At 38.5% G+C, this 20,009-nt stretch overlaps 1 protein-coding gene across 1 annotated transcript in view; it reads left to right on the top strand.

The window, feature by feature from the left end:
- ABCA12 (ATP binding cassette subfamily A member 12) overlaps positions 1–20,009 on the top strand; it is a 165,155-nt gene that overhangs the window by 125,506 nt on the left and 19,640 nt on the right. The window contains exons 29-40 of the mRNA XM_045198539.2: positions 1,049–1,267; positions 2,446–2,642; positions 3,321–3,481; positions 4,863–5,099; positions 5,447–5,597; positions 8,040–8,292; positions 8,899–8,985; positions 9,790–9,883; positions 12,606–12,733; positions 14,625–14,712; positions 15,699–15,804; positions 19,820–19,874. Of these exons, the coding sequence (XP_045054474.2) occupies positions 1,049–1,267; positions 2,446–2,642; positions 3,321–3,481; positions 4,863–5,099; positions 5,447–5,597; positions 8,040–8,292; positions 8,899–8,985; positions 9,790–9,883; positions 12,606–12,733; positions 14,625–14,712; positions 15,699–15,804; positions 19,820–19,874 (1,776 nt within the window). The remainder of the gene's footprint in view (positions 1–1,048; positions 1,268–2,445; positions 2,643–3,320; positions 3,482–4,862; positions 5,100–5,446; positions 5,598–8,039; positions 8,293–8,898; positions 8,986–9,789; positions 9,884–12,605; positions 12,734–14,624; positions 14,713–15,698; positions 15,805–19,819; positions 19,875–20,009) is intronic.

Below are 20,009 nucleotides of genomic sequence, written 5' to 3'. Positions count from 1 at the left end.
AAGAGATAGAGAAAGCTTTGGAAGAGGCTGTCATTTTGGCTGAGAAAGTCACCATCTTATTCTTCTGAATATGAACCTTTAATATAAAGAATGAGATATTATATATGGTTTAATGGGAAGGATTGCATATTGTACTGATTCCCTGAGAACACAGTAGTCACTGAAGTTCTCAGCACTAGTTAAGTACTGAGACAGAGCAGTGAGAAAACAGGTCCTTTCCCTGACCTCACAGAGCTTATATTTTAGTGAAGAAAATGGATATTAAGGAATTGCCTACTTTACCTACCACCTAGAAGATTACCTGGAACTATCTAAGTGAGAATAGTCTAGCCACAGAGTGGACAAAGGGGTTAGAGTTGGCAAGTGAGCGTGCAAGAGGAGAGTTAGAAGCTGACAGTAGCACAGGCAAGTGGTGAAGGTGGCTTGCGCTATGGCGTGGCTGGGAAAATGGAAAAACGTGGGTGGAGTTATGAGACTAAGAGAGGAGGAAGATGCAAAAACAGCTGGATCTGTGGCTTGTGCAACCCCTGTGTTAATTCACTAGATGGTGAAGGAGATAACACCAACAAGGACAGGTATGAGTGCAAAGACTGTAAGTTAATTTTAAACACATTGAGTTAGAGGACCCTGGAAGATATCTTCTGGAGACATAGCATAGCCTCTTGGATATACAAAGCAAGCCTGGAAGTGAGTGATGAGACCAGGTCTAGAGATCTACATTTGAGACTAACAACTTATAGACACCACATGATACCAAGGAAGGACATTGGTTTGCTAAAGGAGAGAATGTGCTGGCAACTAAAAAGCCCCATTTCTGTCATTATTATAATCATCCTTATGTAGTGTTTATACAACACCCTAAATTATTAAGAGCTTAAAAGTAATTTTTATTTTTTATTCCCATTTAATACCATTTTCCTTCATAGTTTTACCTTGCCTAAGGATATAGACTGGTAATATTTTTCTGCTAACAGCTGAGTTGTGTTTATTCCTAAAACCTAGCTTCAATGCTTGGTTTACACCAACTTTATCATTTCTCTATTTCCAGCTCCATGTTGACTGGGCTGTTTGGGGCCTCAGCAGGTACCATCTTTGTTTATGGAAAAGATACCAAAACGGACCTACACAGTGTACGGAAGAGCATGGGAGTCTGCATGCAGCACGACGTCTTGTTTAGTTACCTCACGACCAAAGAACACCTTCTCTTATATGGCTCCATCAAAGTTCCTCACTGGACTAAAAAGCAGTTGCATGAGGAAGTAAAGAGGTCAGTTATGGGAGGACTGAGAATATGTGTTGGCAACTCTTCTCAAAGAGAAATTGAGCTACTGTCATAATACCAATGGGAAACATTTCCTCACAAACCAACTGATTTTTAGTTTTTTACTTCTCTGATAGTGAATACATTCAATATTATATATAGGGATTGTTAAAATCTCTTCAACTCTGGCTTCTGGATTGCCCCAAATCCTGTTTGTAATCTCCATGGTTTCTATACCGGTCCAAGCCCCCAGACTGGATCCCCAGCTTCTGTTCTCCCTTATGTAGTCTATTCTGCACAGAGCAGCCAGGGCGACCTTTGGAAACTGAAGATCAGAGGATGCCGTCCCTGAGGTCAAGGCCCTCCAATGACTCCTCACCACACGCAGCGTGGAACTCAGTCATGTATCCAAGCCTACCCCTGAGGCCCTACTTGACCTGCCCCCAGTCTCACTTCTGATTCATTTCTTTCTAGTCTCCCCATATTGCCTCTGCCCTAGGCACGCTAGCCCAGTTTCACACTTGATTATGCTAAGCCTGCTCCAGCCTCAGGGCTTCTCACTTCCTGTTCCCTCTCCTCAAAGCAGCTTTTCCCAAACAGCCATTTGACTTACTCTTCCACTTCCCTGGTCTCTGATGAAATGTCACCTTTTGAGGAGACCTCCATATATAAAACAGGTGCCTACAACAGCATGCCCCAGGTACTATTTATCTCCTGTCCCTTGCTTTATTCATTTTTATCGCGCCTATCACCACCTGGCATATTATAAACTTACTTGGCAATACGTTTGTCAACTAAATTTTCTCTGCATCCTTCCTGATGCATACACATATTAGAAATAATCTGTTTATGGGTAGGAACATTATCTGCTTACTTCTTTCCCCCAGCACCTAAAACAGAGTCTGGCACTAAAAGGCCAGATTCTCTATAAATATTTGTCAAATGAGTGAACAAAAGAATGAGCCATATATTCCCTTATGTTGTTCCCTGAGCAGTAATTTTATAACTCCAAGTAGATGATACATAATAGAAAAGTATGTCAAGAATTTTCAATAGTTTATTGCACCTTGCTGAGCACATAATGGTTGTTTAGTGAATATCCATCATTTAGGGTACTTATTATATTTTTCCAATATTTAAATGGTCTGTCTGTAAAAAATAACCACCATTCATTATTTCTGAAGGACATTAAAAGATACTGGACTATACAGCCATCGTCATAAGAGAGTTGGAACATTGTCAGGAGGCATGAAGAGGAAGTTATCCATATCCATAGCTCTCATTGGTGGATCGAGGGTAGTCATTTTGGACGAACCATCCACTGGAGTTGACCCATGTTCTCGTCGAAGTATATGGGATGTTATATCCAAGAACAAAACTGGTATGAGTACCTTCTTATAACTTCTCCACCCAGCAGCCATAAGTTTGCTCTCTGGGATACACACAAGCAAACTGAAGCCTTTCTGTTTATGACACCCATTAAGGCCTCACATGGGTTCTTCCTTCTCCCAAGTCTTCGTTTCTCCCAACTAAATTTCTGGACCAATTAGTTAATATCAACGTGTGCCCACTGTGAGTTGACCACTTAACTGGCTTTTTTGAGAGCATGCAAATCCAATAGACATTCCGAGTTCTGCCCAGAGGAGCTGAGAATCTAATTAGAGATACCAAACATACACAAGGGAAAATAAACTGAAAACAGAATAAATAAATGCTAACAGGATGTGAAGCAAAGAGCAATCAGAGTAGAGTGGATTAATCAGAGAGGAATATTCAAAAAGTCTTTAAAATTAATGCTTCTTTATAGTGGCGAATGAAATGGTGGGGGTGGGGTGCAGGAAGGAGGGTTGGAAAGAGAAAAAGAGAGACCTCCAAATATTTTAGGAATAGCCCTGAATTTCTCTTTGATCCTTTTGGAAGCTCCTTCTGGTCAGTTTTTCGTTATCTCATAAATGTGAGTCTTCCCATAAATTGCAAGATTTACTTGTGCTAATTCTCTGTATCTTGGGAACCATATTTTCATTTTTCATCCTTGGTCGTTCCACTCTGTATTTTCAAGCCAGAACAATCATCCTCTCGACACACCACTTGGACGAGGCTGAGGTGCTGAGTGACCGCATCGCCTTCCTGGAGCAGGGGGGCCTGCGCTGCTGCGGGTCACCCTTTTACCTCAAGGAAGCGTTTGGGGATGGCTACCACCTCACGCTCACCAAGAAAAAGGTTTGGAGGAGAGAAAATACACCTTAGTATGGGGTCATAAGTTAATTTTGTTTGAAACAGAGGCAGCCTCTTTCCAACTTTATTCACTGCTAAAATTCACTATTAGTATGTTAGAGTCATATTTCTCAAACCTGAGCAAGCCTCAGGACACCTGGCAGGTCTAGGGAAACTCAGACCTCTAGCCCCGCCCCAAGAGTCTCTGCTTCTGTAGGTCTGTCTGGGATAAGGCTCCAGAATTTACTGCCTTTCTAACGAGGTCCCAGGTGGTGCTGATGCTACGGGTCTGGGGTCACGCAGTGAGAGCTGCTGTGCGAGGTAAAAAATGATTTATGTCCTCAGGTTGCTGATGAGGAATCAACCCTTTCTTTTCCCCAGCATTTTATCCTGTAAGGCTAAAAGTTAGATTTTCCATTCTATCCAAAGCAAATGAAGAAAATATGCCATCACATACCCACTCTCTGATCAGTACTCCTCAAGTGGCAACGTGGAGTCCAACTCAGACAGGCCCCTGGTGCTTGTCTTTTACATCTTTGAAGACCAAAAATGCTGACTCAGGGTCCCTGTACTGTCTAAAATTGCACAGGGTGTATCAAATTGTGCGAGGTGTATATTCTTTCAGTCAGGTTTTGACAACTATCATTTATTTATCTAATCATACTGGTGTGACTTCCAAAATATAAAAAGTAGTTCCTTGCTATATTTATCAATGCATTCAAAAATTTTTGCTTTAAGTGTGTGTTATGCCTTATCATGTGCCCAAGACATTATTCTAGGCACGGGGGATAGTGCAGTGGGCTGATGACATTAAAATCTCTGCCCTCCTGGAGTTTACATTCTAATGAAGTGGGGAGAATTCAGGTGATACAACTGATAAGTGTATTATTTAGTTTATTAGCAGGTGATAAATGCCATGGGTAGAAATAAAGCAGAGGAAGGCACCTAGGGAATACTGAGTGGTGCCACTTTAAGTAGAGGAGTAAGAGAAGGGGTCAGGTGAGCCAAGAGTTAGAGCCCAGGAGAGAATGAGCCATGGCACTATCTGGGGGCAAAGAAGCAATTGCAAAGGCCCCGAGGACGGGCTGTGCCTGAGCCTGAAGCACTCTTAGCACAGAAAAGAGACTGTGGTTTCAGGTGACAGGGAAGATGGTGGACAGTGAGGATGGAGAAGGGATAGAGTGAGATGGGAGAGTGGAGCCAGCGAATGGTTATTTGCAAGCAACTACAGGGACCCCCAGGGGGACAGGGAGCCCCTGAAGGAGTGACGTGAGACCTGAGGTCTGGGGTGGCTGAGAAGAACTCACCACCCCTGACGAGGGCCCTGGGACGCTACAGGGTGAAGACAAAGGAGTATTGAACTTCTGGGTTTTTTTCCTTCCCCTAGAGTCCAACTCTAAATGCGAGTGCGGTGTGTGACACAGCGGCTGTGACAGCGATGATCCGATCCCACCTCCCTGAAGCCTACCTGAAGGAGGACATCGGGGGAGAGCTCGTTTATGTGCTTCCTCCGTTTAGCACCAAAGTCTCGGGGGCCTATCTGTCACTCCTAAGAGCGCTGGACAACGGCATGGGCGGCCTCAACATCGGCTGCTATGGCATTTCCGATACCACCGTGGAAGAGGTGCTCCCAGACCTTCCTTAAAGCTGATATCATTGCTGTTCTCTGAAAATAAAGCTGTACCATTTTTTTAAAAAAGAAAAGAAATATTTCTAAGTGAACATTTCATAAAATCTTCAAATTACCTCAATATCATTCTTATGTAAGACTGACTTCTGAGAAAAAAAAAACAAAACAAAACCATGTCGCTCCAATCAGAGAATGCCTATCTTTTACGTACAAATATGTTCACTTCAAGCCAAACTTACTTGTCTCGATAAATATGATAAGAATTGAAAGTCAAAATTGAACCTAGAAACTAAAGATACGCATGTTACATGTTAATGAAGTATAATGTCTTTTCTTTCCAGGTCTTCTTGAACTTGACGAAAGAGTCACAAAAAAACAGGGATATGAGACTTGAGCACTTAACACAAAAGAAGATTGGAAACCCCAGCACCAGTGGCACCTCGACCCCGGACGACCTGTCTGTGAGCAGCAGCAACTTCACAGACAGAGATGGTACAAACCTAAGCATGTGTTTTGCTTGATTTCAGTAAATGACATAAGTAAGAAAATGCACATGATGGATGTTGGTTTTTAAAACTCAATTTTAAATTGTCTCTCTAAATTCAAAAAACTTAAAGAAACATAAGCTTTCTTTTTAATATAAAAATATTTACTCAAACTGTATATTTTTAAATGTTTATTTATTGATTTTTTTAGAGGTGGAGAAAGGGAGGGAGGGAAAGGAGGAGAGAGAGATTGGAGAGAGAGAAACACTGATACATTGTTGCACTGATTCATGCGTTCCTTGTTTGATTCTCGTATGTGTTCTGACTGGGTGACCACACCCACAACCTTGGCATATCAGGAGGATGCTCTAACCAACCTAGCTAGCTGGCCAGGTGTCTATTTCAAAAAATACTTTGAGAATGTTGAAAAAATTCCTTATTAGGACAATGATGAGTATTCCTCGACCCACCAGTACTTGTTTTCAGCATGTAACTAACAAAGATCTCAGATTTGTGTTCAACAAGTTAAAATCCTTCTTGTAACTGGTACTATTCCACAATGGACAAAGTAGCCTTTTAAAGTTCACTCACTCTTAGCGGATATGTCTGAATGGAGATAATAGTCATTTCTAAAATAGTCATCACTCGTTATGGAACCTCATTGGAAAAAATGTCTATCCTTCCCACCTCTCCTAGCAATTCAGGTGCTGAGAAGAAATTCAGGCTCTGAGAAAATGCTTTTGGAGGAGGGTCTCTGAACTGATGAAGTTGGAGCCAATGGCTATGACTCTACAGTAATAGGTCTCTCTCCCAATTCTTCACGCAATACATGATTGAAAAATCATGTATCTTAACACAACTTTGAGGAATTGAACTCTTTTGAAAATAACTTCTATTCAGTTATTCTCTTTCTGACAGTTAATTTATTCCTTTGAAGACACTATTTAAGGAAACATATAGTAAAATATTATATAAATTATGGAATAGTCATTTCAACAGTTTGTTTAAATTGATAAAATCTCTAGGAACAGAACTTTTAATTAAGTATTTGCCTGGCTCTAAAACTCAGTAAAGATCATCTCTAATGTTTGTATAATTCTGGAACTTGGAAGTTTCACTTGTCTGCTGCCTGATTCCTCCTGTGTCATCTTTTGGGGAATATAATTGTCTACTCCATGGAATTGAGGACTTTGAAAGTGGTCATCTGCTTCAGGAAGTAAATGTTATAGATTTGTCTCATAATTTGAAACTCTTCTTTAGCCAAAATGTACCCATTATTGACATGATATTTAGAAATCGTACTTGCTGCATTTGATACATCTGTAAGCCATCCACCTATAATTTCTCAAGAAACAGGAAAGCATACTAATTAACTTAAAATATTTAGCTCTGGCTACAATTCCCCTCTGCAGAGATATGCGTTTGCATTTAAATTTCTTCACTCTGTTCAATTGGAGTTCATTTTAAATTAAGCAGCTTTGTATTTTTCCTTATCAGCTAAATGATGATCGTGATTTTTTGTGCTGCATAATTTGTGATGAAGAATTTTAACTACCCACAGAGCTGACAAATACTGTCATCTCCTCATATGGCTTGCTTGGCAGCAGGCCTTAGGAAAGAATGTTTATTTGGTCCTATTTTTTAAAGGGTGCCGCTGGGATTATCAGTTGGAGGGGCACTGACAAGGAAACGGTTTATGATCTCCACAGCGGCGCTTACTCTTAGAAGCCATGGAATTGTTCTTAGCACCTGAAGAGCATTTCAGAAAGGATGAGGGTAGACATTTTGCCTAATAAGTTCTTTTTGTGATTCAGGTGGTAAAAATGGAGTTTTGAAACACCATATAACTACTCCAAATTTCTAAAAAGAATGTAATGAATAGGTGTTTGAACTAGAATTATACTTTAGAAGAGAGCATTTTCCTTTTGTCACGTTTAAGGCGAATCCATTGGACTTCACATTAAGAGTGAGAGCCCATGAGACTTATAATCACTAAGTTTGCCACAGTAGGAATGAGTTCTTAGACTAGGTTGATGTTTTGGTTTCCATTTGTTTTATTTGAGTTTAATCTCTTGGTGGAAGCAACTCTTCAGTATTAATAATTAGTAATGCATACTGAGCCTGTATTGAGACTGGAGGTTGGAAACAATGCTCATTTACAAAATTCTAGATATCCCTTCGACATGTAAAATTACTATGTACATGATAGTAACATTTTGTGTATAGTGACTTACAATTTTCAAAGCACTTTTGCATGTGGCGCTATGGCATGAAGAGGCTCAGGCTCGAAGCTGATAAATCCAGAGCTGAACTAAAATCCAAATCTTTAAAATATAAGATTTCCCACCGTAGCACATTATACTATCTGCCTATAGGTTTTGGAAGTCACTTTATGACTTGATTTATCAAGACTCCCCAGAACCATATCAAATCTCTTTTTCTTAACCAGACAAAATCCTGACAAGAGGTGAGAGGCTGGATGGCTTCGGACTCTTACTGAAGAAGATCCTGGCGATACTCATTAAGAGGTTCCACCACACCCGCAGGAACTGGAAAGGTTTCGTCGCTCAGGTTATCCTCCCCATTGTCTTTGTAACCACTGCCATGGGCCTGGGCACACTGAGGAACTCCAGCAACAGTTATCCAGAGATCCAGATCTCCCCATCTCTGTATGGTACCTCTGAGCAGACTGCCTTCTACGTGTAAGTTTCCTTCCTTTGCCTGAAACGATCTTCCCACCTTGCTCCCAGAGGCACGGTTGTACCCGAATGAATGCAATGAGATGCTGAAGGATAAGAACTTAGAGGCCACAGTGCCTGATTCTGTCACAGGATTGGACAGTTTGATTTATTGTGACATGACACGCCTACTGCCAACAAATAGCTTTTAAGAGTTTATGTGTTCTCCTAAGGATAAAGTTATAGTAGATCTTTATTTTTAATGACTAGACTTTAACCAAGAGACTCAGGTTAGGTATGGCTTCCCAATCTATTGGAATGTACAGCAAATAATTTTTATTGGTCTCACAAAGTAAATAGTCATGTCACAATTTTGTCTAATATAATGGTATGTATACCATGTGTAATCACTAAGTGCACATGGCAATCAGAAGAATAACAAGGCAGCCAAATGGAGATGGGTGTTTTTTTTCCTGTGACACTTTTTATTTCTGTGATTAAGTCTTAAATTTTTAAAACAGTGGTCCCCTAGAGAGCCTGTTTTATTTACTCTGTTACTTATGAGCCATAGGTTAATATGGGAGGCTAGTGAAGGAATCATGGATTTGTTTCTGTCCATTAATGTTGCAGGAATTCTAACCCAAGCACAAAAGCCCTGGTCTCAGCAATGTGGGCCTTTCCTGGCATCGACAACACGTGTTTGAACGTCAGTGATATGTAAGTGCTTCTTGTCCTTTGTCTTCTTTTCGACATTCCACTTTGTGTGTGTGTGTGCGTGCACAGGAATGTGTGAGGGTGTGTGAATGAGTGGATGTGTATCGTTTGGCTGGAGAAGGGCAGTGAAGTGACAGAAATGTGTTTAACAGATATATTCTGTGTTCTTTAGTTCACTCCCTGGCTATGCTGTAATAATAATGAAAAGGTGCTTTATAACTTGTAAAGTTCTTTTCTGTACATATTTTCATTTCACAATCACAGCCACCCTGTGAATTACTAATCCCATTTTTAAGATGAAAACACAGAGGCTCCTAGGGACTAAGATTCTTATATAAAGAAGTTTAGGTAGGAAGTCGCACAGCTAAAGCTGAGACCCAGGTCTTGACTCCAATTCCCATGCCTTTGCACTATGTAGCGTTGCTCATTCAAACTTCCAAGATAGTACACAACACATGTAACCCGACATTGACACATAATTTTGCTAAAGTATCCCCTTTCTGTCAGAGGGAATGAACAGAAAAAAGAGAAGAAAAGCCCCATCCCACCGTACTAAGACAATTCCCTGAGCTTTGGTTTTAACATTGTTTAATTATTAAGTGCTCTCTCTCAGCTCCCCCCAAAATGTCAGGTTACTTGAAAATTTTTTCTGTTTCTTAGTTACAATGTACATTCAGCCAAGAAAACATCAGTAATTTGTACCTAGGACCTGAATATAACACCAGACACTTTTTTCTGTGTATGTATGCACATACATAAACATGTGAATGCACATAATCCTCACTTTGATACCATTTTCACTTGCAGGAGTTGCTTAGAAAAAGACAGTCTGGGAGGATGGAACACCAGTGGAGAACGTATCACTAACTTCGGTGTTTGCTCCTGTTCGGAAAATGTCCAGGTAAGATGGGATTCTACTTTAGTGAAATGGGGAAAAGAAAGAAAGAAATATCAAAACCTGAAAGATCTATCTAGGTTACCAAAGAGTCAGTATAATTTCATTTTATGGAAGCTAGTAGCTCAGAGATGGGGACCCGGGCAGCTCAAACATGCTGGCTTTGAACTTCAGGTCACTGTTGTAAATCCATCTCAGGACAAGTTTCCAAAGGTAGGTAATTCTGTGATGGTCTTTGCGGAAACTCACCGAAGATGAATTTTTGGTCTCAGTTCAGTTCTAGCCAGAAAGCTTTATATTTCATACAACAAAATGCCACCATAACTGTCATATTTGAAAACACGGTGAGACCGCGATCTGAGTGGCCAGCCAGGGAGTCAGTAATGCGGAAGTCTAGAAGGAACTCCCTGTGTCTCTAAGCAGCACCTCCAGAATGCAAGGAAAATTCATGTCCTGAAAGAAACAGAAAAAATTGTCCAATTATCGTTTACCCTGTCTGTGTTCTATACATATACACCGTAGGCCTATCAATTCAACAAACTTTTAAGAAAGCCAAGTTCACTGGGGAAATTAAAGAGAGCTGAAGAAAAGAGATCACTGTTAGTCTCTGTGAGTCACTGTGTTGTCAGTCTACTTCCCCACGGGGAGGACTCTAGCAATATTTTCTTCAAAGTTATCACGTGACTGTACCCTGAACTCTTTGTACAATATGTTGGAATGAAAATGTTTTCAGTAAATGCAGCCTACTTTTGTGTTTTCATGCAAGACAATTACTAACAATAAAAGCTGAGCTTCAACAGGCATTTTTTGGAATCCTTGCTTATTTAAATATTAGTCTTAACTGGTACTCAAAGAGTTTTCTAATCTCTCCTCTAATCTATTTAATTTCTGAAATACTTTATGTATTTTGTTTTGCTTACAGTAAAAGTCAACTAACAGTATTTAAACTTAGAATCTGGATACATTTTTTTTTAATAAAAAAGAAAAACCCCAAGAGATTAAAATTTTTTCAACCTAATACTCTGCTGATAAGAATCTAAATTTGTGTAAACAGTTTTTAAAAGTGTGTGGCAGTATCTACTAATGCTGAAGATATACCTGCCATACGGGATCAGTAATTCCATTCCTATTATATGCCCACCGGAAATGGGAATAGGTTCCCCAAGAGACGCACACTAGAATATTTATAGCAATACTGTTCCTACTAGCCACCCAAATTCTCACCGGCAGTACAGTGGGGAAATCAAATGTAATACATTTCTACGATGGGATTCTCTACACAACAAAATGTGAATAACTGATCTGCAACAACATGTCTTATTGGAAGATTCTCACAAACAAAAGATGAGTAAAAAAGCCAAATAGAAGGGAGTGCGTATAATATGACTCCATTTACGTGAAATTCGAAAACAGGGCAAACCATGCTGTGCCGGCTGCGTTGCAGGTGGTAGTGATCGGAAGGGAGTGTGATGAGGGGGCATCGTTCTGTTTTCTAATCTAGTGGTGGGTTACGTGGCTTCAGTTTATCAATTCACCAAGTGGTATACAGTTTCATGTGTGTGCTTTTCTGTACATATAATTCAGTATAAATTAAAGCTAAATTGTTACCCTGCACATATAAGGGTATCTTCTGATTTGTGAAACCAGTGGCACTCTAGGATGTGATCTTCAGGTTGATACAACTTGATGTAAGGCGAAACTCAGCAGTCATTTGTTAGAGCAACCTGCAACCCTAGGCTCTTGGCCTACAGGTGTGGTACTAAGCTCAAGGTGTGGGACATTGTGTGAAGGGATGGAAGGAAAAACTATAAAGATGCTACTAGGTTTTTCCCAAACTACACTTCATGGCAATGAAACATGGGAAGCTTCAGTGCAAAGTAAGTGGTCAGGAAGTGTAGAAAGCTACAACCATAAAAATAAGGGATTAAAACTAAGCTCTGAGATTGATTAGTAGTAATGTACCAAAGCGCTTAATTGTAACAAATGTGCAATTATAATGTGAGATGCTAACAGTGGGGCAGCTGGGTGAAGGGTCTACAGGGACCCTGCATTATTTTTGCAGTATTTACATAAACTTGTTATTTGGAATAATTTTAGACTTCTATAAATAAATATTAGATTTAGATTTGCAGAAAAATAAATTAAATTTAGATTTAGATATATGTAAAATTGAGTTCTGACACATAGGTTTGGGACCTTAAAACTAATATAACTCAAGCTTGCTTTCTTTCTTTCTTTCTTTCTTTCTTTCTTTCTTTCTTGTTGTTCAAGTAGTCTCCATTTCCCCCCATCACTCAAATTTGTTCATCCACTGCCATTAGACCCTGAGAATTTAAGCCTGTTATCTTTTCAGTTTGGGGAAAACTTTTTTTTTTTCCCTGTGAATTATTGAGGGAATTTTGAGTCATCTTAGCATTTAATGTTTTCTTCTAACATATCAAGCTTGTCAGTACAGTAAAAGAAAAATCGCACATTAGTTGTATTCTTTTTTAACTTCAAGTGAACCCTAAACACACGTATAAGCTCTCTTTATATAATAACGGTTTGTTCTAACTACTTGGCTTAGGCAAGATGCCTTCCTTTCAAAGCTCTTTGAAGTCACAAGCAGACATCACCCTCTGCCAGTGACAATTAATAGACAGATGATGAGACAGAAGTCCTTGACATTTTCTGTTTGATTTGCACTGCATTGGCCAGAAAGAACTTATTTTTTAACTTTATTTTTCAGGAATGTCCTAAATTTAACTATTCTCCACTTCATAGAAGAACTTATTCCTCCCAAGTAATTTATGACCTCACCGGGCACCGCTTGGAAAATTATCTTATATCAACTGCTAATGAGTTTACGCAAAGAAGGTAAAAATACTCTGTTAATAACATTTAATTTATGTATATCTTGTTTTCTAATTTTAATGCTAACTGCCTTCTGAACGTGAGACGATAGATGCAAATGTCTACTGATTATTTACATGGTTAAATTATCTGTTTTATCTAAACAGCTTTATTTATTATTTAAAATATAAGTAATAACTGTAAATTAAGATTCATTTGAGCAAATTAAAAAGCATTGATTTTTTTCAGCCTCAAAAATATATTGTAAAATTTGTACATTTTTTTCTTGAAGCAAAAGAATAGTTATTGAGTGAATTATACCAACTTAGAGAATTTTAAGGCATTGCTTTCAGTGACCAACAGCCGTAGTTCCAATACAAATATCTGCCTGTGGATAAAACGTGTACGTGTGTAGCAAGGCCCTGGGAAAATACTTAAGTCACTTAAACATTTGCCATGGAGGTAAGATTGGTAAGCTTGCATTTATGACAACATCGGTGGACCTGGAGGACACCATGCTAAGTGAAATAAGCCAACACAGAAAGACAAATAGTGCACGATGTCACTTACATGTGGAATCTAAAACAGTCAAACTCATAGAAGTAGAGAGCAGGGTGGTGGTTGCCAGAGACTGGGGGGAGGGAGAAATCGGGTCAAGGATGTAACGGTTTCTGTTTACGAGATGAGTAGACTCTGGGGCCCTAATGGACAGCAGTGTGACAGAGTTCGCAGTACCGTGTTGCATACTTCAGATTCTCTAAGAGCGTGGGTCTTGAGAGTTCTCAGCTCATACACACAATACACACCACGAAAATGGTAGCTATGTGAGGTGATGGATATGTTAATAAGTTTGATTGTGGTGGTTATTTCATAATACGTATCAAAACATCAAGCTGTACACTTTAAATATACACAGTTTTTATTGGTCAATATACCTCAATACAGCTGGGGAAGAGAGGAGTTTGATAGTCTTACAGTAGCTACTCTTTTCTCTTTTCTTCTAGCTCTTCCCACTTTTATTTTTCAATGTATGTAAAGGACTAAATTTAGCTGTAAAATAATTAAAATGCACAGATAAACAAAAAAAGAAAAAATAGCCTCTCTCTCCCCAGATACAACCACTATTGATTGTATATCCTTCCAGAAATTTTCTAGTCAAAGATACATGTAAATATTTTCAACAAAATGGGGTTGATTCTAAAACCTGCTTTTTTAAGTGAACAATATGCTGTAGTGTTCTTTGCATGCCCAAACTATAGCGCTACAGCATCCCATTTAGGGTGAGTCACAAGAAGGTCACACCAGCGTGACGCACCGTTATTTATTTAACCCAACCCCTCTTGGGACAATTAAACTAATCCATTCTTTAAATTGCCACTTGGACTTTTTAAATTCCCTTTGTATTATGAAGAGACCATGAATTGGCAGGCAGTTACAGAGACACAGCTCACCTCCAAACACCCAGGAAGAGAAAACACATGGCAACAGGGGACAGACTTAGGGAAAAGTTTGGGGAATAAAAGAAATGGGGTCATTAAAAAAACCCCAATGTTATATCTCTTTAGTATTAGATTACCTAAAAGAGGATATTTAAACGCAAGGTCTTAAGATTGTTGAGATGGTACATATCCAGTTAAGTGGGAGGAATTGATTAGATTATATGTCATTGATTTTCAGAATGATTACTCCACATTTGCTATTATTTAGAAGGATTTTTTACTTCTAGTTATAATGTACATTTTAGACTAAAATATGATAAATCAAATTGATAAAAGTGTAAAATATTTGTCAGGCAGTATTTACTTCATCCTGTAAATGTGTTCCTCATGGAAGGAAAAGATTGTGCTCTTAGCCATTTTAGATCTATTTGTGACTATTTTCTCCATTAAACAAATATAAATTTTATTCACTCTAGATATGGAGGCTGGAGTTTTGGGCTGCCTTTAACTAACGACCTTCGTTTTGATGTAACAGCAATTCCTGACAATAGAACACTTGCCAAGGTAAGTTATGAACTTTCTTCTGGGTTGTCATGTGAATGAGAATGTAAACTTGAAATGTCCAAGCGATTTTTTGAGGTAACCATTTGGTAGCAAGAGACATATACAGACTTGGGGCAGTGGAGAACCAATGTTCTCTTAGTTACTGTGTTAAGCCAAGCAGTAGCATCACCTGTTACACAAACTACCTCATTTCATCCTCACAGCACCCCTCTGAGATAGGCATTGAGCCCATTTTAGCTGATTTCACAATCAGAGAAAGTAAATAGTAGGATGGAATATTTGAATGCCAGCCCCTTTTGTCCCTTTTCCCCCTCCCTCAACACACACAGTAAATATTGCATAAACAAAGCAGTTCTAATATTTAAATAATTGCTGTATAAATCAGATTTTTAAGTTTAAATTATCAGTGGGGTTTGTTGAATGAAGACCTACCAGTATTTTAAATCCCTCTGTTATGGACAAAGAAAGAAAAGTAACTCACTTCTTTGAATGTTATCTTTAGGAATAGTGAGTGGGGGGATTTCAAGGTTATCAATCTTACTGCTAAGGACACAACGCTTATCTATGTATTTAATTTCTTTCTATAGCCTGGCATACATGCCATTTGTTTCTACTATAATTTTTAAGAGCCAGAATGCCTTCATGTTAGTCCGAGAATCACTATAGGCCAGCAACAGAGATGGAGATAATAACACATTCTCCAGTTTATTTAAAGCTTTGCCTACGGGGAAGATCAGGACAACTACTAACTTGGTGCTATCATACAAAAAAATTATTATTTCCCCAGTTTTTGTCCATCTTTAAGTTGGAAACTTAGAAGTCTGCAGTCCACACTCTGGGGGGTGGTTCATAATCTTCCAAGACTAAATAAGCGGTTGGGAATAGGTGCTCTTCTTTTAAGTGTAATTCTGTAGGCAGTCAGATGTAAAAACAGCCTAATTTACTTGAACACGGTTCTGACCTTGCCCTCTTTTGGAATTGAACAGGTGTGGTATGATCCAGAAGGCTATCACTCCCTTCCAGCTTACCTCAACAGCCTGAATAATTTCCTCCTGCGAGTGAACATGTCAGAATATGATGCTGCCCGACACGGTAGAGTTACTTATACAGAGCTTCTTGTGTTGCAGCTTTTGCCACTCTCCATATAAAAATTCACATTAGATCCCACTTTTCCCGGTGGGAGGTATTTCATGGTACCTAAATCACAGATCTTTAAAAGGAGTTTAGAAATTGCTACTTCCAAACTACCACCAGATGGAAGATTTGGGATAATCCCCTTAACTTCAGGTTAATTTAGTTCCCTTACTTCTTAATTCAGGATAGTAATGCTGACTTCATGCTTATTTCTGTTCTCCTACCTACTAGTTTATACTTCATAGGAAAATATTTTATAACTACTTACTTGTGTATAGGCCAAAAAATAAAAAAAATAATGTCTAAATCTAAACATGAAGGCAAAACGTTTAAACTAAAAAGTTCTGTACTTGACCAAAGTGTTACCGTTAATGAAGCACTTACCATCTGACCCATGCTTTCTGTGGAGTCTTGCCAACCCTCACAAGCACCCTCTCAGGGTGAGCGTTACTGTTCTCTACCGCTATCTGTCGGGAGGGGGATTTGAAACCATGTCTGTCTGACTCTTGACTCTTCATTTTTCTAATACGTGACACCTCATATTTTTACTACTTCCCTATACTCAGCCCGTTCTACTTTAGTAGGATTTCTCAAGAGGCTTGCACATAGTTTTAAAAATAGAGTCTATAATTTGAAAGAGACTGATTTATAGTTTTCTAATTAAATTATTGTCATTCAGGTCATGTTTTCTTCTTAAGCCTTGCTCAAATTATTTTGCCCTACTGATCCTAAAAAGTAATAGTAAAGATGAAAAAAACTAAGTAACATATTTGCTGGCCAAGGCTGAGTTTCTAGCCTGGTAAATAAGCTAACAAATAACCTAGTGCATAGGAAGAGAAGACACAGCAAGTCTTTGAGAAATGCTGAGGCCTACTTCTCTTCATCTCCTTGCTGTTGGGCGTAATGGTGTATGCCGGATGTTCTGGTGTCTGTACCAGTGAACTGTGGGGTCAAGTAGGCACTCTAGAAACAGGATCTCTTGGAATCTGTGTTTCAGAGAAAATAGCATTTTTGCCCCAACTGCTTTGGTATTTTCCTAGCAGGAGAAGCCATAAAGAGACAACAAGATTGATAGAGAGTCCTGATCTAGAACATCAGTAAAAGGCAAAGTCAAAAGGGGTAAATTAAGTTAAATGGTGACCAAAGCCAGGTGAATCTGGTATGACCTCGTGTGAAAGACTACTGAACACTTGACTTTCGGTAGAATGTCTCGTTCAGAGCAAAAGACATTTATTTGTTGCTGTGACAGGTATGGAAGAGTAAAAACTATAGCAATGACTAAGGGGAAATGTAGCGAGGTATGTAAGTGAGAGAGAACAAGAGACCAGTTCCACTTTTGAAGGGTCACCTATTGAAACCTGCATTCAGAGTTCACTTACTACTAGCGCTCTTTACCAAGACCAAAGCAATGTGAACCACTCCGGACTCCACAGGCTAGTTCTGGCTCCTACCATTGTATTTTTAAGTTAAAGAGTATAAAGAATTAAGAATTGTGGAATACACATTCATATTGACCCCAAAAGGAAATATATTTTTATTTTTAATTTAAAAATAAGGCTTAGCTTTAATTATATAGAGATTAATAGTAATTAATGTCTTCTATTTTTTAATTAACTTTTCTTAGGTAGACTTATGAAAGTAGTAACCTTCCACCTTCTCTGGAAAGAGTTTGATTTCTTTAGAAGAACAAAATCCATGTCACCCAAATACTCTTGTCATTTTGTGATGTATGGTTAGGGGCTACCATGGCAATACTGTCCTTAAAAATCAGTCCAGCTCTTCTCCTGCCACCCACCCACCCCCGCCAACTGCTTTCCACTAGGCGTAAAGCATTTTTTCTTGGATTCTACATGAACTAGGGTTTTTGCTTTAGTTGTAAAATCGATGTTCTTTGAATTCTCACATGCTATTAAAAATCTTTTAATTAGCTTTTCTTTACAATGTCAATATCTGTTATATTCATGTGGTTTCCCTTCATGGTTAATTACACAGGAAAATTCTGTTCTTGCTTCCCAAAGAATAGGTTTGCTTGTTTTTACCAACAAATGTTATACAACAAGACTCTTTTTCAAAATAACTGATGCATTGTTCTCTCCCCCCTAGTGTTTATCCTTCCCCTTTATCGCACTAGTACAGTGGTCAATGGGAAGCGTCTCATTTTAGATTTACAACAACTGTAGAGACAGCATGGAATGTGTTACTTTTAATACATAGTGTATGTGGGGGAAATAATTGAAATTTTAAGATATACTAAATTTAATAAGCATTCATTGAATAATCACTGTACTGAAAACATTATGCTGGATGCTGGAGAACCCACAGAGAAGATTTTTACATAGATCCTTAACCCTGACACATTTACTTGATCTATCAGCTAAAGATATGTATGAAAACAATTGGTTCAGCACCCTTTTTTGTAGTGGATTAAACATCTTTGCAAAGATTCCTCTAGTGAAATAGAGTATTTCTTGATTCTAAAGCACAAAGCAGAAATTTTAAAAAAAATGTTTTTCCCCTGTCTATATTAAAATTCAGCAACTAGGTTTATATAGGGTCTCAAAGAAATATTGAATCTCAGTAAAAAGAGAGCCCATTAATTTACTAAAAAAAAGATAAGAAAAGTTCATTCCCCCAATGATGTGATTAAAATTCTAGGCCAAAGTGGTTATTGTTGCTGTTAGTTTCTTTGTTTTACTTCAACTACATACTTTTTTCTTTAACATATTACAATTGCAGAATTCAACTTCAAAACATGGAGTGTTTTGAACATTCCACTTAATAAAAAATGGATGTTTAAGCTAATTGAGAAAGGATAACTTTAGGATAATTCTGTAACATTTGGGCGTTGTGAAGGGAGGGGCCTTAATACACTAATACAGGGTCCAGCAGAAGTAACGCCTGCTTGAGTGTGGTTGGTAGGGTAATAACATGGGTGTAATAATTTATGGTTTTAATTTGAACATTTTACCTAAAATGTGATATGGTGTGCTTGAGTGTGACGTTGTTATGTTATAGAATTACATGCTTATGATTTTGTAATAAAAAAGGGGCATTATTTGTGTTGGACCCTGTATAATGAACATATGCTATATGAGCAAGAGGTAAGAAAGTTCTCCCTCAGCTAATGGCTCTAGGAACAAGTATTTAAGGAATATCTTCCTTCCATTCCTTACCATTCTTTTCCAAAGTATAAACTTTGCCTTTATACTGTGGTCCCTCGGGAAACTGTTGCCAGCCCATTCTGACTCTGGCTAACCAACATCTTCTAAGGAAGAAGAGGAGAAAAGCTTCCTTCTAACTCAGGAAGTGAAACTAACTGTGGGGGACCCTGATAATTTAGGACCATATTGGGATTAAGTGACTACTTTTCTGAAGCCAACTAGTCTCTCTGAATCTTCCTTGATCTTTATATTTCAATGAAAATCCCTTGGCATGGCTGCAGCTCCAAGCCATGGATTGGAGAATTCTAGAACAATAGGTATCTTAGAAATATTATAGTTAAAGAGTAGGAGGGATCCTCTCAGGAACTTATTTCCCCAGCACAGACAATAGCACAATGAAGAAGCATGGGGGTGGTAAGTATCTGTTCTTCAGGAGATCCTCATATAATTTACCTCCCTTTGAGTTGCTTCCTTACATGCCATAAATTTCTGAAGGACAGTAAAGAGAAGAATGTCGAAAACAATTACTTAAATATAACAGAAAGGAAAATGCTGTATAAGAAATGTAATTTCTTGCCCCTTCCCTCAAAATTCCTTACACAATCTGAAAACTTTTTTTTCTTTTTATGTGTCTCCAAATGTATGGCATTGATAAGATTGGAAGAAAACCACTTTCCTTTAAAAGTGTGTCCCCAAAGTAAAATTTTTGAGATCATAGCATAGGGAAAAATGTATTGTGTGTTATTCTCTAAAAATTGGTATTTCTGCTGAACTGAATACCTACTAATGAAAAGAACTGTCTCTTCTTTAAGGTATCATCATGTATAGTCACCCTTACCCAGGAGTGCAAGATCAAGAACAAGCCACGTAAGTACATATACACGGCATGACTGCTTCCTCCTTGGCATAGTCGGGCCTCTGCCTAAAGTACTATAATTGGGAATCACAGTTGTATCTGAATGAATCTAGAAAATCTAGTGTAATATAACTCAATCTAGAAAA

The sequence above is a fragment of the Desmodus rotundus genome, chromosome 2 (genome assembly GCF_022682495.2).
Source record: "Desmodus rotundus isolate HL8 chromosome 2, HLdesRot8A.1, whole genome shotgun sequence".
Classification (NCBI taxonomy): Eukaryota; Metazoa; Chordata; class Mammalia; order Chiroptera; family Phyllostomidae; genus Desmodus; species Desmodus rotundus.
This window is presented reverse-complemented; position numbering and strand designations above follow the sequence as displayed.